This window comes from Rhamphochromis sp. 'chilingali' (assembly GCF_963969265.1).
Source record: "Rhamphochromis sp. 'chilingali' genome assembly, chromosome: 7".
NCBI lineage: Eukaryota > Metazoa > Chordata > Actinopteri > Cichliformes > Cichlidae > Rhamphochromis > Rhamphochromis sp. 'chilingali'.
The window spans coordinates 25,831,624-25,858,519 of NC_137934.1; the positions used below are offsets into that span (position 1 = coordinate 25,831,624).

General features: G+C 39.3%; 1 protein-coding gene across 4 annotated transcripts in view; it reads right to left on the reverse strand.

Annotated features, from left to right (window-relative positions):
* Window positions 1-1,129: 1,129 nt before the first annotated feature.
* The window catches only part of nfic (nuclear factor I/C), a 38,821-nt gene continuing 13,054 nt past the window's right edge, over window positions 1,130-26,896 (reverse strand). For 2 of the 4 annotated variants that reach the window (XM_080887350.1, XM_080887352.1), the window contains exons 2-12: window positions 26,447-26,617; window positions 25,858-26,034; window positions 23,550-23,733; window positions 22,405-22,479; window positions 21,916-21,990; window positions 20,733-20,865; window positions 17,545-17,666; window positions 14,142-14,255; window positions 13,803-13,960; window positions 12,351-12,534; window positions 10,957-11,359 (exon numbers count right to left, since the gene is read on the reverse strand). In XM_080887350.1, coding sequence (XP_080743476.1) covers window positions 11,220-11,359; window positions 12,351-12,534; window positions 13,803-13,960; window positions 14,142-14,255; window positions 17,545-17,666; window positions 20,733-20,865; window positions 21,916-21,990; window positions 22,405-22,479; window positions 23,550-23,733; window positions 25,858-26,034; window positions 26,447-26,617 — 1,533 coding nt within the window. In that variant the 3' untranslated portion in view covers window positions 10,957-11,219. Of the gene's footprint in view, window positions 10,930-10,956; window positions 11,360-12,350; window positions 12,535-13,802; window positions 13,961-14,141; window positions 14,256-17,544; window positions 17,667-20,732; window positions 20,866-21,915; window positions 21,991-22,399; window positions 22,480-23,549; window positions 23,734-25,857; window positions 26,035-26,446; window positions 26,618-26,896 lie in introns of those variants that run through there. The other 2 variants (XM_080887351.1, XM_080887353.1) reach the window with 2 other exon arrangements.

Consider the following 26,896-nt stretch of genomic DNA (forward strand, 5'->3'; position numbering starts at 1 on the left):
TAGAAAAATCGTTCTTGAGATATTTCTTGGCCCAGTCTTGACGTTTCAGCTTGTGTGTCTTGTTCAGTGGTGGTCGTCTTTCAGCCTTTCTTACCTTGGCCATGTCTCTGAGTATTGCACACCTTGTGCTTTTGGGCACTCCAGTGATGTTGCAGCTCTGAAATATGGCCAAACTGGTGGCAAGTGGCATCTTGGCAGCTGCACGCTTGACTTTTCTCAGTTCATGGGCAGTTATTTGGCGCCTTGGTTGTTCCACACGCTTCTTGCGACCCTGTTGACTATTTTGAATGAAACGCTTGATTGTTCGATGATCACGCTTCAGAAGCTTTGCAATTTTGAGACTGCTGCATCCCTCTGCAAGATATCTCACTATTTTTGACTTTTCTGAGCCTGTCAAGTCCTTCTTTTGACCCATTTTGCCAAAGGAAAGGACGTTGCCTAATAATTATGCACACCTGATATAGGGTGTTGATGTCATTAGACCACACCCCTTCTCATTACAGAGATGCACATCACCTAATATGCTTAATTGGTAGTAGGCTTTCGAGCCTATACAGCTTGGAGTAAGACAACATGCATGAAGAGGTGATGTGGACAAAATACTCATTTGCCTAATAATTCTGCACTCCCTGTAGAGTAGAAAAGAACCAGTCCATTTACCACCAATGGTTCTCCTCAGTTCTCAGACATCCAAAATAACCTTTTTACTTCCTTTGATGTGTGTTTTATGCTCTAAATCAACTCAAATCACTTTTATTGTCACATCACATGTGGAGGTACCCTGGTACAGTACATGTGAGTGAAATTCTTGTGTGCAAGCTTCACAAGCAACAGAGGTGTGCAAAAATACAATAACATAAGAACAAGCAAAATATAAGAATGGCTAAATCTGAGAGTCTATTGTAAATGCAGAGTGTGTTTACGAGAACTGCAATTTATAGCATGGTTTTATTTACACTTTACACAGTGTCACCACTTTTTTGGAAATGGGATGATCATTTCAAATTTCTCTTCAAAAGAGATCTTCACATTTGGAGGTCTGTTGGAGGTCCACTAATAAATCATTCTCATTATAATAACAGCAGATATGAATGAATGAACAAACACAGAGCCTGCTGGCTGAGTTTTAGAATAGCATGTTTATTAATGGTATATTTTTGCATAGGGAAACATACTCATTTCCAGAAATGACTTCATTAGAATCTGTCAATAGCAATGTCTAAATGTGGTTCTAAAGGTTGAATATCCCCCACAACAGATGAATAACATAAGGTCATAAACACTGGTTCAGACGGCTTTCACGCAAACATTATACATTCAAAGGGGATCAGACCGGTAAGTGCGAGACTTTAGTTTATGCCATGCAAAAATATATGACTGACAATAATTTCAGCTGAAAAACAAACAAAAAAACAAAAAATCCACATAGTAAAAAGTACTTAAAAGGCTCGGTAAAGCTGCCAAGAAACTACTTTCTGCTTGAAGCAGCAGCCCTTTCCACAGTAAATCTCGAGGTCAGGATTAATGTCAGAACTTCAGCTTTCCAATATGGAATGGAATGGACTCAGCTCTATCCAGATGTTAAAACTGTGACCAAAGTACACAATAATGAACACAGAGGCGTTCCCATATCGCTGTAACAGGGGACCGCTCTCTGCTTCACTGCAGCGTTGTTATTTTTAGGTACCAGCGTACCTCAGTGTGCATCATGCATGCCCATTTTAAGTGATAAAAAGATTTTGTTGTTGTTATCACATGGCTAACTCAATTCCAACTATAGAGTTAATGTGAAAAGGACGACAGTCTATGTGAATTGCAGTCATGCAATAACTGATGACATGTTTTAATGCCTATGCCTTCTCTGATGTAAGGGATATATGTCTGGAAGCAAGCAAGCAGTTTTTTAATATAATATCTGGAAAAGTTATGATGGAAAAAAATGTTCAAATATGCATTCAAATATTCTCTGAGAAAAAAAACTTTCATTCATTACATACTATCTTGAGCACATAGAGTAAACTGTGCAGTAGCAATGTACTTTCAGTTACACAAACAAATCAATATGGCATCACTGTCAGGGGAAAACCTGCAGCTCTACAATCCCATTTTTAGTAACCAAGTGTGGTTTCCTGCTGTAAGTCTGAATTACAGGAAAGGTTTTCAAAGGCCATTAAAAAAATTAAAAAGCAAACATGCATTTCAAGTAACAGCAAAAAAAAGAAACACATATTGGAGTCACCAAATCAATGGAGTTGTTCCAGGAAACAGCAGCAGTAGGGTAGAGCATTGAATATCATTGATAGTTCATAGAAAAGAGCCCTCTGCAGTCCCTTTGTTCCTCATACAGCAAACAGTTCAACATCTGATCATCTGCAGCCGTGAAACTAAAAAACAGGAAGTACCACCTGCAGTACGACTGTTTGCTCAGAAACAGCTGTTCACAATACTGAACATGACCTGCTAATCACAATCATCGAGCAGTTTGGACTATGGTGTGATGCAGTGTAACATGAAATATATGGACACATACATTGATTATCAGAATTTGAACTATAATAACAGTGGCCGCCTAAACAGCACTTGTTTGTCTTTAAACCACAGAGTTTCAAAAAAATCTAGAGGGAACCAAGTCAACCCCACGCTCAGTTAACGCCAGTCTGTATCTGTGGCACAAAATAAATATGCATGTATTTACTGCACTGTGTGTTTGTGTGCGTGTTCGCGGGGATGGGGTCTTACAAAAGACGGTGAAGCGAACTAGCTTGCAGGGGGAAATAGTAGACAGTGGGTGAAAGCAAATCACAGAGCTGATTACTACAACTGACACATTATTATAACTGCATAATAATGATAATACAGACCTCCATGCACTGACAGCACAGTGGATAAATCAACTGATACAGATGCTCCGTTTGTAATGTGGCATCACATTTGTGCTGCATTTATAATGTTTTTCACGCGTGACCTATAAAAGCTGAAAATAGAACACAGCTGTAGGCCCCGAACGTAGTACAGCATAACATGAAGTACCATAAACTGCAAAACCTCTGAACTTTAGTGTCCCCCAAAATGCACACTCAGTGTTATCTCTAGATTTCCTTCAACTCTTTGGTTTGTTGTATGGCTTGTTACTTCAGGACCTGCACCGGTGAGGGCAACGCTGTTTGTCACCAAACCATGTAGGGTCTGAAAACAACACCTACAGCTTACAAAATACCTCCAACAGTAAAGTGATAGGCACTGCTTATTGACATTGTTTTTGGTAGAACTTTTCAGTTGCTGCTGCCCTGCTGGTTTATTTGAATAGAGCGAGGAACTTGATGAGTTTGCATGTCTGTACACTTTCGGTAAGAGGACAGTGTCTGCATGAGAGCCTGAACTGGTGTGTCGCTTTCTTTAAAGTTGAATTTTATAGCAAAAAAAAAAGAAAGATCATAATATCAAGACACATCACATGCCAATTATGATTAATTAATAGCTGTAATTCTTGATAAATTTGATCTTGATTTCAGTATTTTATGATATGATGATTTGATTATGATAGACCTCTATTTAAAACATTGTGTAAACATGCTACACAAGCTTGAAACGCTATCACCTTAACAGTACTGGGCATGTGTCTTCCACTCAGCAGAGTGAGTGTGTTACTTAGGCATCCTGTTGTCAGGTTTTCATTTGGTGGGAAACAGAAATGAAGACGCACATCAACAGTTCACACTGTTTCCTGACAGCATTGCATCCAAAATGTGGATTTTAAGTCACGTGCCAGTAAACTGTGCGTACATTCTTTCCACAGGTGAAGGTTTGCGTGAGTTTCTATCGTGGTCGTCAGCTGGAGGAGAAGGAACAACTCCAAAGCTTGTACAGTTTTTTGTAAACCACTTGCACATTTTGCATGGGCATTCTTGGCTGTAATGTTTGTTAAAAATGTATTTGAAACTTTTAAAGCAACTAAATCTAAAAGCAAGTTCTATATTTCCTATACGCGTGAGGAAAAAACATGTTTGCAAATAGTGGGCCTCATCACAACTTAACCGCAATCAGACCCATCATAGGTTAATACTCTGCTTCAGCGTTTTACCATTAAGTAAAGTACATAAAGATTTGGTAACCGTACAAGCAACACAGTCTGTCTTCATACAGTTTTGGATATATCACCATAGTCAGGTTACTAGATATCATTCAAGCCAAAATACATGTTATTTAAGGTTTATAATCACAGCCACTATCAAAGTCCATATAAAGCCCTGAATTAAAGCTTCTACCACTCAGCTTCGATCTATGATCTTGCAGCAACCATTACACTTTCCACTTTGGCTCATAATTTCTGATGGAACTCCCATCAGGAGGTCTCTGAGGATCCTCTGATTTGCTAAAGTTGTACACCTGACCAGGATTGGTGGGTTCTTGCTGTATTGCTACAAGTCTTAGGTCTGTGTGTGAAGAAACTAATACCTGAGGGCACGCCCTATAAGCTCCCATACCATCACCATCCTCAGCGGGTAAAAGTGTTTGTGCAACTGATGTGCAATAAAATGACCAGATATTGCTCTTTTCTAACTTGCTAGAGCGTCACGGTGCTGCCATTCTCTCTCTGTCAGTGTTTGCCCTATTATGGATGACGTGTCAGTGGTGAAGACCTTTATTTTTGAAGCAGCGATGGACCAGTATAGTCCAAGACTGAATGCTTTTTTAAGCCCTATTTCGTTTAATTTTCACCAAAATATTTGGATAAATTATTCCTTGTTTTTCTATGTATACCATTTCTGCACACAAGTACTTGACCTAAATATTTTTAACTGTTGACTCAACCTTCATTGACGCTTGCAAAAATAAGGCCATATTCTTATAAGTGTGGTGCTACAGTAAGAAGAAGCATTTCATTAGTCAAGCCCAATGAGTAATTTCAAACAGCTCGATCCTATAAAAAAGTTTCAATATTTCAGGACATAATTTATGTATTACAAAAACATTGCTACATGTGACATCACTGTCAACATTTCTTTATCACAATGACACATTTAGGAGATTGTGAAGTCTTAGCAGTTGTGCATTGTGTCATTTCACTTCAGTTGACGTCCAAACCAAACAGCTTTGTTGTCCACATTTTTCTCTAAGAGACACAATTTTCCCCATTTCATGGTTTCCACTTACTGTATAAGACAGCCACAAATGATTTAAACATTCTATACATCTTGATAACTAATAAGTGCATTTTGTATATATTTTTATACACACTGATGTGTTTAAAACTATAATTCTAAAGCAAAGTAATAATAACCCAAGGAAAACCTAAAAATAACCTAAAGCGAAGATGAGTAAAAATAATGTTAACTCAAAGTTATTTATGGCCTTTTATCACATGCTGAGTAACAGGATCGTCATATAGGCAATTGGACGGTGTTCTCATCACCAGTCATAAAGCTGCAAAGCCCTGAAATCTAAACCTGTACATGTTTAACATGCTTCCATTACATGGCAACCATACGTGGCCATACTAGCTAAAGCCCAACAAGATTTTTCCCTGCAATAAGAACCTTTAAATGTGTCTATATGCATCTAACATGGGACAATAAAACGTTAAGTAGATAGAGCTGAGCAGTGCCTCTGAAAATGGCTTTTGTTTGTATTGCGAACATTTAGGCAGGACTTACCACCAGACTTGACTTTCTCAACCCATGTTTTAGCCTCTGCAAAGTGTATTTTCAAATCAAAGCTTCCATCCATATTTAACCACGCCCAGAAAAAAACATTTTACTACAACACAACGGTGTCCACATTTTCATATAACACATATCTAAGCAAATATCAAACAATGTGTGCATGTGACTTTACACATAGCAACACCAATAATGTTCACTTACATTAGCCCACAGACACCTCAGCCTACACGCCAGCCTTAAACAGCACAGCCACTGAATCCAATCAGCTATATGAGTGCAGGCAACACCTGAGTATCTCAGATAACACCAGAAAAATCCACAGAGTCTAAAGGAACTGGGAAAATACTGGGAACTGCAGTCTTTTCCATGTGTTCACGTGTTTTTGTTGCAATAAATCAAGCATGGGACCTAAATGATATATATGACAGCAGGTGTATATACTTGGAGGCTGGATCACAGTCTACAGTTCTCACACTTAGGCCTCAGTCACACCAGCCTAGAGACCTGTCAACTTCTGGGAACCTTCCAGTGAAAAATGAATATTTCCCAACCAGATGGCGAGTGGTTGCTGGGTGAAATTGCTCACACAGATGGTGCTGCATCAAAAACTTCCTTGTGATTGCTTTAGATGCTAGCAGACTGCCACAGTAGTTTGCATGGAAGATGCCAAGTTGTCTCTAAACACTACACCCGCAAGAGCAAAACTTGCTATGCAAAGTGAAAAGACAGGACATTAGCCTTCAAAGTAAAAGTCAAGCCTCACTGCTTCAGCCAACCAGCTGTAAAAGGCAAAACTTTTAGTTGGACGGCACAGGTTGTCCATTTCCGGTTTGTGTGGCACTTTTCACTACCACTCGGAGTAGCCGAGGACACGTTTTTCTCATGTGTAGTTGCCAGATGGTAGTCAACTGATCTCCAGGCCTGCGTCACTGGGGCCATACAGACCAAGTTCACACTTTCAGTAGGTCATGATATAACAGCTGAGCTACCTTAATTGCAACCAAATGTATATTATTTAGGGAACAAAGTTGTTTTCTTCATACGACAGTAAAAAGAGCATATTTCCGCAAAGTTTCACACACTTCCTTTCACACTGTAAAAATTGCTCTATCTTTAGGATAACAGAGTAGATGATAAACAGCTAGTGGAAGCTTTCATAGAGCTTAGCCGTAAGTTACTATCTCAGGTGGCGCACCACCACAACCAAAAAATGTGCACTTGCTACACTGGTTAATGTCGAGTAATCACACATGCAGCTTTTTTGTACCGTGAAACATATGATCATGTTTCCATAAAATATTACTGTTCTTTAACTAAAGGCAAGGCACATAATGTGTTTTACGAAATATCGTGCAAAAGTTTAACAACAGAGCTATTATTAAATTCAAAGAAACATATAGCCTTCCATCCACTTCCCTCTGATGTAGTCTGCAGAACAGAGGGAGGAAAAGAAGGATGAGGAAGAGCAAGACAGAGATGGAGAGGTATTATCAAGTTGAGCCATGCATTGGTTAGGTCAGCACAGCGACCAGGACAGCACCATGCAATATACATCAGCTTTAAGACAACTTTAACTGAACCTTAAACTAAAATCCAGTTCATATCAACACTTTCTGTCCATGTCATTGATCCCTTGTAGGCACTAAATTAACTTAGCTATAGCCCCCAAACCGTGGGAAAGAAAAAGGAAATGCACCGACATCTCTGTTCTAATGCAAGGTAAAGTACATTTTAGGTGTGGCCTGACAGAAAACAGACAAGATCAAATCAAATTTCAAGATATAAGATTCAAATTATATGGGGACACGTCCAAGTAAGATTCCTTAGAAATTGATCATTCATGCCCATTCCCATAGTAACTCACACAAGCATTTATAAATGTAAAGACAACAGGAGGCAGGAGAAACAGAAGGAAAATGTTAAAATGGAATTTCTGTTTTTTGTCCGAATTGCTGTACAAACACACGCGTGAAGCCTGTCCATATCTGTGAACTGCTGTCTTTTTCTGCTGCTTGGTGCATTTTGGTGCAAGGCGTTTGCATGATCCCACAGATGTTTGCTTCCAGTGCAAAGTAATATCTTGCATGATCAAAACTGTAAATATCACTGGAAATCCTGGGTCCAATATTTCCAGTGACTATACCACCTGCTTTGCTAACAGTTCACTGGAAGCCCAGTGAAGCAATTTTCTATCTTCTTCAGCTGTTGAACTTCAGCACATTCTCTTTAAAGCCTCTGCTTTAACTTGAGCAGGTCTGAGCATAAACCCTTTTAAATACACAGCGCCACAAGCTTAGGGGTTCAGAATTAATCACGTAAACAAAGCTTCCTCACGCAAAAAAGTCAGTCATGAAGTTCCATTAGATTCTGTACTGGGACCAGTACCTACATTATATATGCTTCCTTTACGGACTATTATTAGAACACACTGCAAACATTTATTTTATCTACTGAGCCAGTTTTAGTGCTGTTGAGCCACATGACAAATTCAAATGGCTAAATGGTGCTGGGGCACATGCACTTCTCCTCCCCTTTTTTTCACTGTATTATATCCTAATGTTTACCTTACCATATAAAGACAAAACTGTTGTCGTAAACTGGTGCTATGTGAATATTATAGAATTGAATCATTGTCCTGCTGAATGATAAAATGTCCTCGGGTAAGTTTTCCATAGAACGTGGAAACAAAGCTCTGCAAGATTCTGTTTTCTTTTCTGAGAACAGAAAGTGTTCAGACCTACATCCTAGGGAGCATTGGGTTTCCTAGTTAAAGCTGAAAATATATGGCTCTCTGAACCAATATCCATTTTATTATTTCGCATTGAAGGTGCTGAAGCATAGGACTTGAAGAAAACTGTCATTGGTCAGACCACAGCAGTGGGGACACTTTAAAAAAAAACTTTCTTCCAATAAGAATATTTGTTTCCAAGGAGATGGAGACAAATGTGGGTCATGAAAACAGCCTACAACAACTACACCAAGGAACAATGTCTGGAGTTTTCTCTTACTCTCTGTGCACAGAAAGCAAGTGGAAAAAACTGACGGACTACAGAAACAATCCAGCAGAAAATTTCCTGTGAATAATACAGGTTACTCGGAAACTCTTCTCGTGTGGTATCCAATCAGATTGCACTATCAAAAACACATTTTTACATCGTTACATCCACGGAAAAATAACAAGTGTTTAGGAAACTGCTTTAGACTCACCAGTTCTTAGAAATAAATTATGGCACAGACTATAATGTATTACTTCTTAAAAATCTTGACATTGTCAACATGTAACATTATCTTACACAAATGACATTGTGTAAGATTTACCAAAGGGCCATGGTGCACATGTCTACTACAGTTTCTTTTAGAGTTTACAATGAATTTTATTTGCCAGAACTGATGATGTTTAAGGTGCATTCAAGAATCTGATCCTCATTTTATTCCTTCTTTCATCGTTATGTTTTTTCACCTTTTTAAATGTTTCTGAAGATTTCAGTCAATGTTAAAATGTAGCTTGTAAGCCTTTCAGTAGACCACTATAGAAATGTATTTGATAACTGAAGCTGTGAAACGTCAGCGATAACAGAACACTGCTTTGCCTCGCAAGCAATAATGCAAACTCTATATCAACATTTACACAGAAAACCAAGGGCTCGACCTACCTTAAAATGCTTAATTTGTTGATGTTGGCACTTCAAACTGGAAAACAACTCTAGCACCGTTCTTCTGTTCACCTGTGTCGCCCAGCCCAGTCCCAAATCAAACCCTACTGCTGCTGTTCCATCACACGTTGTTCAGATTGGGTTGGGGTTGAACTACACAGAGCAGAACTTGTCAGGGACCACCACTTATTCTACAGCTAGACGACACACCCAGATTTTGTCCACAGTTCAAGTCATATATGCATAACATGCTCATCAGCATCAACACCTTCATCAAAAACAAAAAACAGTCTGCTAAACCTCCAGCTTGGCAACATACCACATCATAACTTTTGAAAGAAACGTATTTTACTGTAATCATAGTGCAGCACCTGCTTTATCTCTTTCTAACCCACCCACACACAAACACAGATCCTGTCATTTTGAGACAAACAGAAACTACAGGACATCTCTTCAAAGCAGGAATGAGTGTGGAAATGCAGGAACCATCACATTCTCATACACAATCATCTACAGACACACACGCACACTACATTACACAACCAGGCTACAGTTCAGCCACATTCAGCAGCCAATGTACTGCTGGCTGTGCTGCCACATCATCCAGGTATGTGTTTGCCTTTTGATAATTCTACTGAGGAAGTCACGTCAATGTCAAACACTGTACGTTTGGAACTGAGGTCATGGCCCACTCATGCACTCTAACATGGCATAGTAAAACTGGGCCTTGCTCCACACTTGCTTTCAGCTGTAGCATTGTGTGCTGTGGAGGAGGAGGCATGAATATAGCTCTTATATTCCACTATTACTCGTTGTTTTCTACCAAAGAGCACAATCAAACAGTCTTACAAACATGAGCCTTGCAAAGCAACTAAATAATTTCAGGTGGATGATTGTCAATAAAAAAGATGAAGCCTCTGTGTTTTGTTGGGAAGAGTGAAAGAAACTGCGCTATTCAGCTTGTAATTTTCTTCAGACGTATCAATGACATACTTAAAAAGTGCAAATAAACATTAAATATTAACAACCTCTTCTGGTCGGTTCAGAAATTAAAGGAGGCTTATTTGCATATATTATAAGCAGCACCTGCAGCGGAGAGTGGGGCATTTTAAGTGTTGAGGGAGGGATGAGGTCTATATAGGCCTTGTAGTTGACTTAGTGTCGAGATCCAGGGTACAGGGGTCAAGGCTGACATCCATCCCAGGGAAACAGGACTCATCCTGGGGACACAGTTAAGTTTCAGGCTTCTGAGAATCTGATGTGTTGATGCCTGGTTCTGGTCTGTAGTTCATTTGGACCAATGAAACCTCTGCATTAAGTCGTTACTTTTCTTTGAAAATATGCCATTTGTGACAAACATGTAATGTCATAAAGCATAGTTCATTCTGGGGATATAAAACGGCTGAGAGAGCCCAGCATCCTTCTTCCATCCAGGACGTCTCTTTACACATATATAAATATATTGCAACGTATATTTATATATATGTATGACCAGAGGTTAATACATTTTTCCTCTGGAAATGTCTTCACAACATGATTTTTCCCCCCCAGAAGTTTACTGTCATGACAATCACGTTTCCTCCAAAGTTCCCTCAGTTGCCCAAATACCAAGACTGGAAAGGAGACAGACACACAATTAAAACACAAATACAACGACTCAGCTTAGAAATGTACAAAGTCAGAGTTCCTCTCACACACAAGTATAATCCAGGACTTTCTTGATCATGTTGAACTAAACACTGCTACTGAAAAGATTTATGTGCAGTATTAGGGAGACGTTTGCCAGCAGCAGCTACAACTCAACCTTTGAAACTTCCATTTGGGAATACACGACACAGAACTAAAAATACCAGAATTTTCCAGATATTGAACAGTGAAATCTCTAAATTTCTGGTGTTTGGGGTCATCTAATCCTTCCTGAAACGACTTTTACAATGAAGTAAACCATACTGACCTGCGCTTGGTAGAGTCCACCTGGGTCTCGAGGGGTGACTCCCACGAAGGATGATCGATTAGCTGGAGGGGTCCCCGGGGCAGAGTATGCTGAGGGTTAACAACAACAACTCTGCTCACTGTAGAATATTTGGCTGAATTAAGTTTGCTTATTGTTCGTCTTTCCCTTCAGAATTATCTGAGAAATTGATGTGAACTGGGCAGAGTATTGCCCATCTCCTCTTTACTCTATATTCTATAAATATATTATATTTATTCTGTCTGTATTGCAGGTTGGAAGTTGGAATAAAACCCCAAACTCCACAAATGTCGCCCAGCTTAGATCTGGGCTTTAAGTGTCCACTGTATATGAAATACAACTGACACACATTTAAATGTTTACACAGAAATGAGCAGAAAGGTAACAGCAATGTAAACAAAATATTCAATTAACTGCTAACTAACAACGACATTGTAACAACACTGTCTTTATCAGGTATTAACATCAGTCCACCTCCTGCGTCTGGACCTGCCAGTCTATTCTCATACCTCTTTTTACAAGAAAGTGCAAATGGGTCACCTGCTCAACCAAGTGAGTGCAGAAAGCAGTATCTCAAAAGGCAGAGTTAATTCTTTTCATATTGTGTTTGAATGATAATGACCATCTCCTAACAGTGTCGTTTTTGAAAAACATTTTCCACTTTTAATGTATGTAGTTGATCTGAATAACAGTATGGCATCAGATTTCTGTCAGAAATCACAAACTTGACAAAATATGAGAAAATTCTAATATCGTGCATTGAACATGGAAGTGTACACAGCAGCTTCCACTGAACTGTTTTATTCTGGGCAGCATATTAATATTTGCTTATACTTTGGAAAATCAAATTTGCAGCGTTTACTAATAACTTTTATTTGACCAGCTTGATACTGAAGATATACTGGAAGTTATTTGATTTTATGGAACAGATCATTAGTTGCTCTACTTGTCACTGATGCTCTAAGCCTCATTTTCACCGGTATTCACTGAAATGTTTTGTACAAACTGTATATATATGTATATATTATCTGTATATATAGTAGATTATTTATGACCACTTACTGGGTGATGTGGGGGAGTTTGCTCCTGCATCAGAGGACGTGGTAGTAGCTTTTGACTCTGTAGGAAGGGTCGGCCTAGAAAGGGAGGATGGGGGACTCGCCAGAGAGGGTGCAGGTCCAGGGGGTGCCAACATTTGTGACGAGATGTAGTGACTGGGCACTTTGACCTGGTTACTTCCATTCAGCTGGAATATTTTGAAAATATGAATTTTGTTCATTAAAGAAGCATTAAACCCACAGTAATATGAAATATGCTAGTGTTATGGACAGAGGTGATGTCATGTGCCCCTGAGGGGTTTCTCCTTAGGGTGGAGACTGGAACTCACAGGAAGTGGTCTAATTTATACATTGCACTGTGGATATCCAGTGTGGAATAAAAAATTAGATGCGATTTCCTCTTTCTTTTGGTTGCTGCCTTTACGGGTCGCTACAACAGATCATCTGCGTCCATCTCACCCTATCCCAGCATCCTCCTTGGTCACACAAGCCCTCTACATGTGCTCCTTTATTACATCCATGAATCTTCTGAGGTCTTCCTCTTTTCCTCCTGCCTCTCAGCTCCATCTTCATCATCATCCTCTGTCTGATATATCCGCACTCGCTCTCCTGCACATGTCCAAACTATCTCAGCCTCTCTGGCTGTCCTTCTGATGTCCTCATTTCTAACCTTCTATATTTCTACACCTTGCATGTTCACCTTTCCTCCTGTCTCCCTCTAATTCACGCACACATATCCTGACTTGCTTCTACCTTCACCGCTCCACATTCAGGGTTTTTTTTTATGTAAAAAAAAGTACTTGCTGCATCAAAGTTCTTCTCTTTGTGTCTTTTTTTACTTTTATGTTTATACATGTGGAGATATTGTCACTCTCCATCTATAGACAGGGGTGCGCATAAGTGGTCCGCAGGTGCGCATGCGCTGTCAAAATAAAAGATGCACACCAGATGAGAAGTTGCAATGCGCATTTGTGTACATAAGATTTTCTGGCTTCAAACAAATGCCAGCTCACCTCCTGCAACCACTTTTCCGAGAATACACGCTTCTTTTGCGGTTCGGACTCCTTCTGACATTTCTTTGGAGGTGGAGGAACACCAAAGTAATTGCTTAAAGGAGCTTGCTTCTTCGACATCTTTAAGAGTTCTAAACAAACGTCTGTCCTCCTCCAGAAAATCTTATGTACGCAAACGCGCGTTGCAACTTCTTATCTGGCGCACGTCTTTTATTTTGACAGCACATGTGCATCTGCGGACCACTTATGTGCAGCCCTGTCTATAGTTACAAAGTGCTGCAGGTCTGGAGGAACTGCTAATATGGTGATTGAATTGGTTGCACAAGAAATATCTGTCTTCAAAAACATTTGTACTTATTTTTGCAGCATACATGTAATACTAGCTTGAGGTGCAATGGAGAAAGGGAATAGTGTGTTGGCTTGTGTTGACTAGATGTACTCACTGAGCTAGGGGTTTGATTGGCAGGGTCACAGGCTAATGAAACCAGATCCTTTAGAGGGTCTTGGGCAAGATGAGGAGGATAACGGATCGCTCCATGGGGGAAGTAGGAGGAAGATGGGAAATGAAGAGATGAGGAGGGATGTGGACTCCGGGACAGACCTGAGAAAAAAAATGACATGTTGTTCTGTGCATCCTTTAAGTAAATAACAAATTAACATATAACATTAACATTAACACACACACACACATATATGTGTGTGTGTGTGTGTGTGTGTGTGTGTGTGTGTGTGTGTGTGTGTGTGTGTGTGTGTGTGTGTGTGTGTGTGTGTGTGCTACTGACCACTGTGAACAGCTATAACAGGCCGGTGGTGCTGAGTAAAGGAACCCATTCTTGGTGAGTCTTCCTGGGGAGAAGGACTGTCCAGTTCTGCCTTCTTCACCGGGGGAGACAGCCCTAAATGAATCCCACAACACACAGACACACACACAGACACGCACGCACACACACAAAAGCACCCAAAATTTTCTGTCATTTGTACTTATGTTAGTTTCTCTAGAAATTGGTCTTAAAATAATATAATATATAATCATGAAGCACACGATCCTGACTCAGCAGAAACCAGTTGTGTACTAGACCACAGGTATTTGTATGGCTTATAATGGAAAGGTTTTCCAACTGTTTCCCTTTGTGCTGATGTTGCATTTTAAAACGTTTTGTGGCACCTAACCAAAAAAGTAAGACATTGTATGTAAGTGATACTCAGCTCCATCAAATTAGAATCAGAATTTCCAGGTTAGGCGCCGGTGATTAGAACTTTGTTAGAGTGGCGTGAGGAACCTGTCATTCTTAAATGTCAGATGTGGTCTGCCGTTCTTCTTTGGTATTTGGAAAGTATAAGGCAAAGAGTGCAGGCATTGGTGCCCTTCCATGTGCATACGTGGGAAGCTGGAAATGAGAATAACAGTAAGAGCCCCTCCCAGAGCCCCCCAGAGTAGACAACGGTCACAGAATATGGACTGACTGAGTCACATAGCATAAATGTGGTGGGATGCAAAAGCTAAAGCAGATTAAAATGCACAGTTTTCAGTTTCAGTTTTATTCGTCATATGCAAGTTAGCACAGGGTCAACATTGCAATGAAATGTGTTTGACGAGCAGCAGTCACTCAGCAGCATGATACAGTAGAAGAATATATAATAAAATATAATAAAATAAATAAAATAAAATAAAGTAATTAAAAAAATAGAAAAATAGTAAGGAGCAAAATATTAGAGAGACGTGGTAAAAGAGAAAAGATGACTGAATATATATGTATCTATAAATATAAATATATGTACACTAGTGATTAAATAAGAAAATCTTGAAAAGAAATATGACGGGAGGGCAGATGGGATATTGTACAGGAATGAGCAGCAGAAAATTACAGTATTGTACTTTTTAAATATAAATAGCAATAACAATAAAGTGGAGTGACCAGTGCAGATTAAACAGAGTACTTGTGAAGCTGCAAGTAGCTTCTGAGTGCGTCCTGTGCACTGTGTTGTATGTGTTTGAGTGTTGTGGTTGAGGTGTCGTATGGCTTGGTGGTAAAAACTGTTTTTAAGTCTTGTAGTCCGAGCAGACAGACTCCTGTAACGTCTGCCAGATGGTAACAAGGAGAACAGCTGATGTGCTGGGTGGCTGTGGTCCTTGATGATGCTGTGTGCTTTACGGAGGCATCGCTGGAGATAAATGTCCTGAATGGCAGGAAGCCTCGTGCCAGTGATGTGCTCTGCTGCCTTCACAACCCTCTGTAGTGATTTACGGCTGCTGGCAGAGCAGCTTCCGTACCAAACTGTGATGCAGCTCGTCAGCAAGCTCTCAATTGCACACCTGTAAAAATTTGAGGTGATGTTGGCGTTCATGCCAAACTTCCTCAGCCTCCTCAGGAAATAAAGCCGCTGGCGAGCTTTCCTGATAGCAGTGTCTGTGTGAAGGGTCCAGGAGAAGTCCTCTGTGATGTTGACTCCAAGGAACTTGAAGCTTCTGACCCTTTCGACCTTGACACCGTTGATGTGGCTGGGCTGGTGTTCTCTGACTGGTTGTTTCCGGTAGTCCACTATCATCTCTCTAGTTTTGCTGATGTTGAGAGTCAGGTTATTTTCCAGACACCACTCGTACAGTGCCATCACCTCCTCTCTATAGGCCGTCTCATCATTGTCTGTGATGAGGCCGATGATGGTTGTGTCATCCGCAAACTTGATGATGATGTTGGAGTCGTGTTTAGCAACACAGTCGTGTGTGAACAGGAAATATAGGAGGGGGCTAAGCACACAACCCTGTGGCGTACCTGTGTTTAGGATGAGTGATGAGGAGGTGTGCTTACCAACTTTCACCACCTGGGGCCTGTTTGTGAGGAAGCTTAGAATCCATCTGCAGATCGGTGTTCCCAGCCCAAGGTCGACGAGCTTCGTGGCAAGTTTTGAGGGGATGATGGTGTTAAATGCCGAGCTGTAGTCGATGAAGAGCATCCTTGCATATGTATTCCCTTTCTCCAGGTGAGTGAGGGTGGTGTGCGTTGCCAGGGCGATGGCATCCTCTGTGGCTCTGTTTGTCTGATAGGCAAACTGAAGAGGGTCCAGTGTGTCAGGGAGGAAGGAGCAGATGTGACTTTTGACCAGCCGCTCCAGGCACTTCATGATGACGGATGTCAGTGCAACAGGACGGTAGTCATTCAGACAGGAGACCACTGATTTTTTGGGAACGGGAATGATGGTGGATGCTTTGAGGGACGTGGGGACCACTGACTGCCTCAGGGAGAGGTTGAAGATGTTGGTGAACACCTCTGCCAGCTCGTCTGCACACACTCTGAGTAGCCGGCCTGGGATGCCGTCCGGTCCCGGAGCTTTGTAAGGATTGACCTTTTTAAAGGTCCATCTCACAGCTTCTGTTTTCAGAGTTAAAGTTGCAGCCTCACTGTCCTCCTGAGGGTAGAGGATTCTGATGCAGACAACAGATCTGTTGTCTGCGTCAAAACGAGCATAGAAGTTGTTAAGCTCGTCTGCAAGAGATGCAGTGGGCTGAACACTGACTGTGTTGTCCTTCTTGTAGTCAGTGATGCAGCGCGCCCTTCATTGCAATGTATAGAAGGTATCTGCTGAGCCAGCAGCTGATACAGGCTGCCTAAGCAAATCCTATTCTTATGCATAACAACTGTCCAGAATCTGTTCATGACCCTGCCTCTTGATAAAAATACTGATAAAATATATGAATTCATTATTATTTAATTATACTACTGACTAGCTAGTATCGTTTTGGTGAATAACAGGATTTTCCTACATGCTAATCTTAAATATAATAATCCAAATAAGTGCATCACAAGCTTTAGGGCCAGATTTAATAAACAGGGCAAATTAGCATCTGAGCACAATACCCAAATAGGTTAGTTTTAGTTAATAGATTTAGTTGTTAGTTTTGATGAATTAGCAGTAAATTGCACAAATGTACTAACACAAATGTTAGTACATTAGTTTACATACTTGATTTAAATATTCTCCTCACAGAAATAGATATACAACATAGTCAGTCGCATAAAAATCCCGCCTCTTGCATTCAATTATGTCACTGTGCTCTCTTCATAATTACCAACAATATTTTTTTAAATGCCAAAAACCCGTTTGTGATGGTGCAATGTATTAGTAAACCTGGCCCTAATCTGTTCAGCAGCATGACTGTAAATAGGAAAGTCGATATGGTAGTCTTACCTCCTTCCATGTCATCAGTCCAGTTCCTGGAGCTGCTGGCTGGTGAGGAAGGTGAATGGTAATACTCCCCACCTGGACTATCAGCCTCTTCCTCTATAGAGCCAGACTTATGACGTTTACTCCTGAAGACACATAGAGAGATGCTCACACATTTAGGATCCTGGTTTCACTGAGCACCATGTGAGGAGATCAAGCATAGTCCAGTGTTAAAATGCATAAGGTAAGATTACTGTGAGGCCATAAGGACCTGTGTGTGGGCTGAAGTCAACTTGCTTTTTAGCAGCATTACTGTTTCCCGTTTCATTCAGAGACCCAAATCATTTACAATCCAACCCTGGCAGCCCATTTTCATTTAACCATTTCTGGGCCTTTCTGGCCTTTGCTGCATGTCTTCCCCCCCCCCCCCCCCCCCTCTCTCTCTGCTTTCCTGTCAGTCTCAACTGTCACTATTAAATATTATTAATATTATTAAATAAAGCCAAAAAAGGGCAAGAATCAAAAAAACATTTCTGTAAACTATTGTGTACTGTTATCATGTCAGATAAATTCTGTAAAGAATAAGTGGTGTTTCTTACTTTTCCAACCATATACTGATTTTAGTCCGCACAATAACACACTGCACACTTAATGTTCCTCCTAAGTGCAATTGATTTTCCAATGAATACTTGTTGCAAACTTAAGATGCCTAGTGAATAAAAACATTCAACTGGACACATTCTTTCATCTCCTGCTGAATTTGCAAGTCTGCCCACTTAGAAAGAAATGAACGGTTTCTCGTTTTTATGACAGTTTTGTTCTGATGGAGAGCGACAGAACGTCAAACAGGAAAACACATTAAATAAAAGTTCTGAACGGATTTTCACGTCATTGTGAAAAAAGTATTTGATTCTCAAGAACAACATGACTTAGTACTTAGTGGATGAGTAAACCAGCAAGAATGGTAAATTGTCTGATTCTTATATAGCACGTGTCTACTCTTCCAGAGCACTCAGAGCGCTTTATACAAAATGCTACATTCACCCAATCGTACAAGCACTTTCTTCTATGCTTTTAAGTGCTTACTAACTAACGTTCACACACATTCATGCTCCGATGGATGCAAGAGCAACTTTGTCCAAGGACATTTGGCATGCCCACTGGGGTGAGTCAGGGATCGAAGCACCAACTGTCTTATCAGGAGATACCTCCTGAGCTACTTCTTACTGCTACATGCAGGAAGAAGTTTCTTGTATTTGGTTACCAGGTTTACACACATCTCAGGAGGGATTTCGGCCTACTCCTCTTCACACACTCTCTCTAAATCCTTTAGGTTTCTTGGCTGTTGCTTAGAAACTGGAAGCTTTAGCTTTCACCACCTTAATGTGCTTCATCTCATCAACATCCTGGCTGAGAGAAGGAGGTTCTCATCCAAGATTTTATTGTGAAATCATCTTTAGCAGAAAAACAGGCCAAACTATGATGTTTCCAACTCTGTGTTTGATTGTGCGGATGATGTTCTTTGAGTCACATTCAACCTTTTTCTGCCTCCAAACATGGCGGGCGGAGCTGATGTCAAAGAGGTCAAATCTGGTTTCATCTGACTGCAGCATTTTCTTCCAATCCTTCTTTGTAAGTGAGCAAACTTGCAAATTGTGCAGATATGTGTGTGTGATATGGCCGGGGAAATCAAAAGTTTGCCACAGACGTGTGTTTACCAGGCCGACTGAATGAAAAGCTGACTAATTCTTCACTGTGACAAAGAAGAAATTCTGCCAGTCTTTCCTGTGGTAGTTGCTCATTTATTACTGCCTAACATTAACCCTTCAGCACAGATACAGGCTTGTCTGAGCTTTATCTTATTTTTGGCACAAATGTACTATAGAAAGTTTATTTTTGTATTGGGGTCAATGACTAAAGGTGTTTCTGTACCTACAGTGAAAAAAGTAAGAAAATAGTAAGAGAGCAAAGAGCAAAACACGGCCTTAAAGAAAGAGACTTTTGCTTGAATAAATTCTTAAAGCTACTTTATCCTATTAAATGTGATTTAAATGAGCAATTCAGAAAACTGTGCTCTCCAATAAAACAAAGGCTGAAGTGTTAGAAAGGTTAAACAAGGACAGGGAAACTAAAGCAGCAGTGGGCTAAACAAGATGATCACTGAGGTATTTTTCTCAGGGGTATCCTGCCATACCTCACAGCACTGTTTACATGAATCTTACTGCAAACAGACATCAGAGCCTACAGTAACTGCAGTCAGGGGATGAGTCTCTGTACCATTTCTTGGCTGCTCATCCTTCCCAGTGAATCCGTTTTAAAATAGACAGGATTATTGGACAAATGGATTCCCTACTTCCATCTTTTTTCCAAAGAATTAAAAAGGTAAACCTCAAAAACCTACAACTCTCACACATCACTTGTCATCACTTACACTTTTACAGTGTAAGTGTAAACCTCTACCTTGCAGAAGTGCAATTGCTCTAAATATTTATCAGCCACCTTCTATTCAAAAGTTTTTAAAGTTGAAAAGACTTATATTTCAGCAAGTCGGTCCAATCTTTTTGATAATATTTCTGAAAATTTTCAGTCGGCTTTCAGTGCCCAGCCTTACCTGCAGGCATACATAAATGTACAGTACAGTACAGTATATGTGCAGTATATAGGCATCATCCTTTATATGTCAAAAAATCTGACTGAGCAGCTTTAGGCATAGACCCATCTTATGCTCTCAGAGTACATGCCTCCTGGTTGTCCCTTTATTATCTTTCTATGTATTTGTTTTCGTTCTCCTATATTTTAATGTGCACTTGCATTTTGCCTTTTATGTGCTTGAACATTCACCAGAAATTGAAGTCTCCATTTACAACCCTGTTTGTGTGTGCATGTTTAGGCATCTTTGTGAGGACAGAAAATTGTACAGTCCCTTATGGGGACAAAATGCAAACCCGCAGGTTTGAAGACATTTTTGAGGCTCAAAATGTGGTTTAAGTATCAGTGTTACAATTATGTTTAGGCATTCATTTTTCATGGTTAGGGCAAGCGGCTAGGGAAAGCATTATGTCAATTAGATGTGCTCAGTAAGACATGAAAACTAGTGTGTGTGTGTGTGTGTGTGTGTGTGTGTGTGTGTGTGTGCGTGTGCGTGCGTGCGTGCGTGCGTGCGTGCGTGCGTGCGTGCGTGTGTGTGTGTGTGTGTGTGTGTGTAAAAATACCCGCTGGATGAGGTGCTGGCCAGTGATCGTCTGAGACTGACTGGCTGGTTAACAGACTGGTTGAGATCATAGGCCAGATGACCCTGGAGCTCCCCCACAGAGAAACCAGGCCCTACTCCTGTTACAACGGGAGCTACATGGGAAAAAGACAGATTATGAGTTACGCACTTAAAACAGAATATCAGGTACACAAAGTGTGTGGCAAAGCCCAATACTGTGCTAATTGACTAGTCTTTAATTTCCTATCTAGATTTCATTATATCTACTCACAAAGCAGCAAGGAAAGCTTTGTTAATCATGTACATGTAATTCACTGACTTTCACAGTCAACACTTAAGATTTTGCTATGGCCTCCCCCACTTAGTTCAGATCACCAGTCATACCAGATCAGTTTACTTTTAAAGGTCACGAATAAAAACAAAACAAAACAAAAGGCTGTAAATGTTTTCTGTTTGAATATTTTACATGGTTAATAAAAGAGACAGTGTGGTTTGATTCCATATGTTTAGAAATTCAATTTAGAGGAAATGACTTGAGTTGTTCTGTGGGTCCACTTTTATCCTGAGATCAAACTATCCTGATAGGATTGATGTACTCCACCATGACATGTTCTCCACCCCCAGGAGACAAACGCGCTATAAACAGCTAAATGAGGGTGAAAATCGGATATGGATATCCTGTTGTTACCATATCTTACCAAAAAATAAGGCCAACAAATTAGAAATGCTGTGCTTTTCTACTTTACTTGAGCACTCAAAGCACTTCATACAGCATATCTCACTCACCCTTCTACATATAAGTGCTTCCTATTGAACATTCACACTCTGAGGAATGCATCAGAAAGCAACCTGGGGTTCAGTACCTTGCCCAAGGACATTTGGTATACAGACTGGAGCAGTCAGGGTTCAAACCACCAACCTTCTGATTAATAAACTGCACTGCTGCCTCAATTGACATCATAAAAACAACTTGAAATTGCACTTGCATTTTGTTCTTATATTCTCAAACTAGTCCAAGAATAATATGCCCTTCAACATTTTTCAAATTCAAATATTTAAACCAAATCTGTCAAGACAGAGCTAAAGAAGGGTTGGTGTTACAATGACAATACTAGCCTCTGTAAGAACACTGCCAAAGGTAGCGTAGCTGTGTAAAGGTAAACATAATGGTAAAGCAGGCTTACTTCTCGAGACCTGAACAAGCTCAGTAACACTAAAAACTCCTGATGTTACAAAACTCTCCTGGAACTCTGGACCATCTGCAAAAATAAAACAGCAGCAGTTACACACTAAGAAAATAGATAAACTAAGGTAGTATTTATATAATTACACTTTGGATCTTGATGTTTAATTGCCTAAATAGCTTATTTGGTCTTTGCAGTCCAAAGCAAAAATATAACTGATAGATTGGGTAGTTTTCTTAATTTATACAGGTCCATGTTTCCGCTTGTAATAAATATTAATAACAGCATTTAAAACTTGTAAATACAAGGCACAGCTCAGAATACTGCAGTCTTTGTTGTTACTTTGTGTCTAAGAAGTCAACCCATGCTCTAGCAAATTAGACTGTTTATGTACAAGATATTTATTTTATCTGATCATATTACCTGATAGAGACATATAGAGATATGTAAACAGATTAAAGAAAAATAAAGAAATATACTTTACATTACCCATGGTGGCAGTTCGACTGTCCTCCTGATCAGAACCCACACCAGTGCGACTGGGACTGCTGCTCTGCTCGGCCTCTGAAAGGAGAGAGCGAGAGTGAGACAGTGTTTGTGGATGAGGCAGAGAACAGAACAAGATTTCAGCAATTTCAACAAGCAAAGTAGGTCAGCCAATATATTCTTTCTTATAGGAAAATATAAGAACAAGCATATTTAAATATTGTTAGCTCCATCCTCAAAAAAGTTTAAAGATGCAGTAAAAACACAGAATGGATATGTATTGCATATTGTTTTTTGTTGTTTGTTTGTTTGTTCTTAACTGACATGCTCATCCAAAACCAGCAGAGGGCATATTTTAACATACTAACTGCATATTTTGTGACTGAAAACCATTTTCATGGCAGATTTTCTTGATTTGTTCAATGTGTTAAATAAGATCACTCATGTTCATTTTCTATTTAGCAACACAACAGTTTTATTCAAATACACCAGGCAAACAGGCATGTGATCACCATCCACCTTTTATAACCTGTTTATTAATGAAAGTCACCATTTTGCATTGTTATTCATACATTAAATCTTTAATTTATTCTAACTCAATTATCATAATTATTTTCTTAACATTAGAAAGTGCAGCATTTGTCCTAAATTATAGTACAACATAAAAAAGTCTCTTAAGACTTGCAGAACATATCTATTTAATGTTAAATGTTAATTTAAGGGTTTTTTTTCCCATTTGGGGACTAATGTTAAATTTCACACCAGTACAGGTTCTGACAATGATTAACGTGTGTTTGCATTTAACACAAATTATTCGACATCTGTGGCTAACAGATGAACACTGTTCTGACACTAATACCAAACTAACACATAGAGAATACAGAACGGCATTTTAAAGTGAGGAAAGTTAAACTTTCCAGGATATCCTGAAATCATAAGAACAAATTTTGATATAATAGAAATGTAGAACAGAGAATCTTGAAAGAAAGAAGTTTTTTTTCCTTCTTTACAACAAGATGCACGATGCATCGTCACCATGTAGCAATCTCATATTTTATCTAATATTACCAGAGGTCTACTATATTTAAATGTATACATGAAAGTCAGCATGAACAGCAATGTTGAAGTATGTAGTATGTAGTGCATACCTCTCTCTTGCACATAGTAAGCAAGGTAGAGGTCGAGCTCCTTGACAGAGACAGAGATGTGTCGAGGCTGGACACAGAGGACTGGATTGGAGCACTGGCCTCCTTTCACCAGCCGTTCACCATCTGTGCTTTCCAGTGGGATTCCTTTAAAAAGGATAACCATCACCAGGTCTAATCTCCACACCTTGGAAAAACAAAGCAAAAAAACCCCACTTATGTCTGACTAAAAACATGAGTCTCACTTTTGCTATGTTTAGTGTGAAACTGGTCCCCTGAATGGGCCAAGCATCCATCCTTTTCCTTGACCGCTTAAGACACAGAGTTACGGACTATCAGAGACTGACAGGCAGGGTACATACAGAGCCCCATTTTATCACAGGGCGAACAGATTCAGAATTGTAACCAATTTAGATTCACTAATTAACCTTGCAAGCATGTCTTTGGATTGTGTAAGGAAGCCATAATACCCAGAGAGAACCAATACAGGCACAGGCAATGAAGCAAACAGTTAGCTATAAATTTAGCATTTCCTAATTTTATTAAGCCAACTTCAGGGTTAACTAAAATTGTATTACAAGTTTCATAAAGGCTATGATTTTGATTCGCTATTTTGCTTGACTGTCTCTGATTTTAGCGTCATATATCAAATACTTTTCAAGATATAAAATGGTCCATCAACCCACTTTCAGGCCTTTTTTTGAGGCAATGTTTGAACAGGAAGATCACAAATACAATTAAAGATCAGAGCCTAAAAAATTCACTAGCTTTTCCAACCATTAAAATAATGATGATCAACAACTGGCAATCTAACTTTTTAACACATTGACTTGCTCTGACTTCATCTGTTATTAGACTCAACTGGCTTCTTTGAAAATGGAAATGAACCCACCCACCACTTTAATCCCACTAAACATCTTGTTCTGATATATGGTATAAAAACTGTACATTTAACAGTATTCCCTGAAAACCCTCTTTTGTATGATCACAATGGACAACTGTACCCTCAAACACACAATAATAACATGGACTGAACCACCACTCACAACCACTAGCACTTTATATAGCCTCTGTAGGAATTATATCTCACTTATCTTAACTGCACTACTGTATAGCTCTGTGTAAATAATCATTCTGTACATTCGATAATTTTTAATCCTACAACTGTTTACAACTTGCATAGTTCCCATTTCTGTATAGCTGTATATCTCAGATTTCTGTAAAGTTATTTATTTCATATTCTGTATAGTTTTTCATATTTATATCCTGTTCATAGCTTGTACTCACTACAGCCTGTACATACTTATAGTTATAGAATATTCACAACATACTTCATACCGTGTACATTATAACATACCATAATAGACCCATTTCTGTAATATACTCACATATCTATATTATTGCTAATATATATTGTAATATATCTATATCACTAAAGCACTTCTGGATGGATGCAAACTGCATTTCGTTACCCTGTACCTGTGCATGTGCAATGACAATAAAGTTGAATTCTATGCTATTCTATTCTATTCTATCACAAAGATAAATGTGTACACACGGGCGATACAATTCATTACAATATAAAAATAAACAGAAAAAGCTGTAACTAAATTTAAGGACGTACGGGGAGAGGTGGAACAGAGGGTTCAGGGGCACGGACAGTATGGTGATGGTATATTTATAAGACAGTTTCTTAACTAAAAATCAGAAATCTTTAAAAAGTAGAAAGGTTATAATATTTAACCACCAATTTTCAGCTGCTGTGAGTTGTTTGACCTCCTTTAATTAGGCAAGGCAAGTTTATTTATATAGCACAATTCAACAGCAAGGTGATTCAAAGTGCTTTACAGAGACACATAAAACAAACCTCCCTGTCTAAGTCTGGTTCTGCTGAAGGTCACTTTTGTTAGTTCATATATTTTTCTTGCTAGCCTCATGTTTGATGTAAAATCATGAAAAACAAAAACCTGATACAACCTTGCATTGTCACAAAAACCTTTTTAATGAAAAAGTCATGGAAAATAGCATTCATAAGACAAGGAAAATCAGCTGTTAAACCCACTCACAGCAGCGATTGTGCAGTTCAGGCAGAAACAAGCCGGCTACAAGTACAAACAGTAGGTAAATAAACTTACCTTCGACGGCAAAGTTGATGTCACTGCTAGTCTGAGTTAGACTGAGTTAGTTTAATTAATTAAAAACTGCTTGATATTTCACATCTTTGACAGCAATTTTAGTCTGGGGTTAGAAAAACTATCTGCATTTCTATCTCTCCAGCCAAAAGAAAATACAAACCAACTTTTTAATTTACCTTGTCAGCTTGTCGGAGACAGTCTATGCGTCTCATTTTGCCTTTCTGGTCAGGGTTTGATAAGACACAACATGCAGCTTTCTTCCCGGTGATTGATAGGACAAAGTCTTCCCTGCATTCAGGTCTAATATCCTTTCTTAGCTTAGCCAAAAGACGACTGGCCCACTTCTGTTTCACCTAGGAACAGAATAAGAAACAGAAACTCTAACTGAACAAGTCAGCTTTGTTCTAGCATATTCTTAGTGTAATTGGGGAAGATGCAATATAATATGGGTATGATATAAAACATTGATTGCTAAATATAAAAATCAGACTACTGTAATTCATTATTATCAGGGTGTCCTAAAAACTCCCCAAACTCCCCACTGTCACCAGTAAGTGCTTGCTCATAGGGGGTCTGATTGTTGTGATTTTTGTTTTCTGTTTTCTTTGTGTTATTGCAGGGTCTTTACCTTACAATATAAAGCACCTTGAGGCAACTGTTGTGTGATTTGGAATTAAAATTATTAGAATTTAAAAAGTAAAAAAAAAACTTTTTAAAATAAAAAAAAGTAGTGCTTATTTCAGTTATCCAATATACTTATACCACCTCTGCCTTCTCCCCAAGTAGTTCATCTTTGACAGCTCTCTCTTCTTCTTTAGTCATCCTCTTCTCATGTTTTTTGAAGTACTTCCTTTTCCTGGCCTGGAGGTTAAACCACGTGTAGGCAAAGGCACGAACCTGGGGTAGCAGAGCCTCAATGAACGGATGGAACTCATCCTGGATGATAGAGACACACAGTACAGACTCAGCAATCAGTAACTAAACCACTAAAACTCAAACACAAAGAGTAGGACATGTAGCTTTGGATACTAACGATATACTGGTAACGAAACCCTTAACAATGAATCTGCTTCTTGAATATTTTGCCTACATTGTTTAGATTTGACTTGTGCATCAGCAGCAAGACAGAACACTGACATTTTACACATCTGGATAAGACGCACATACTAACAGTCTCTATGATATATAAGCTAATTTTATATGAAAAAATAAGGA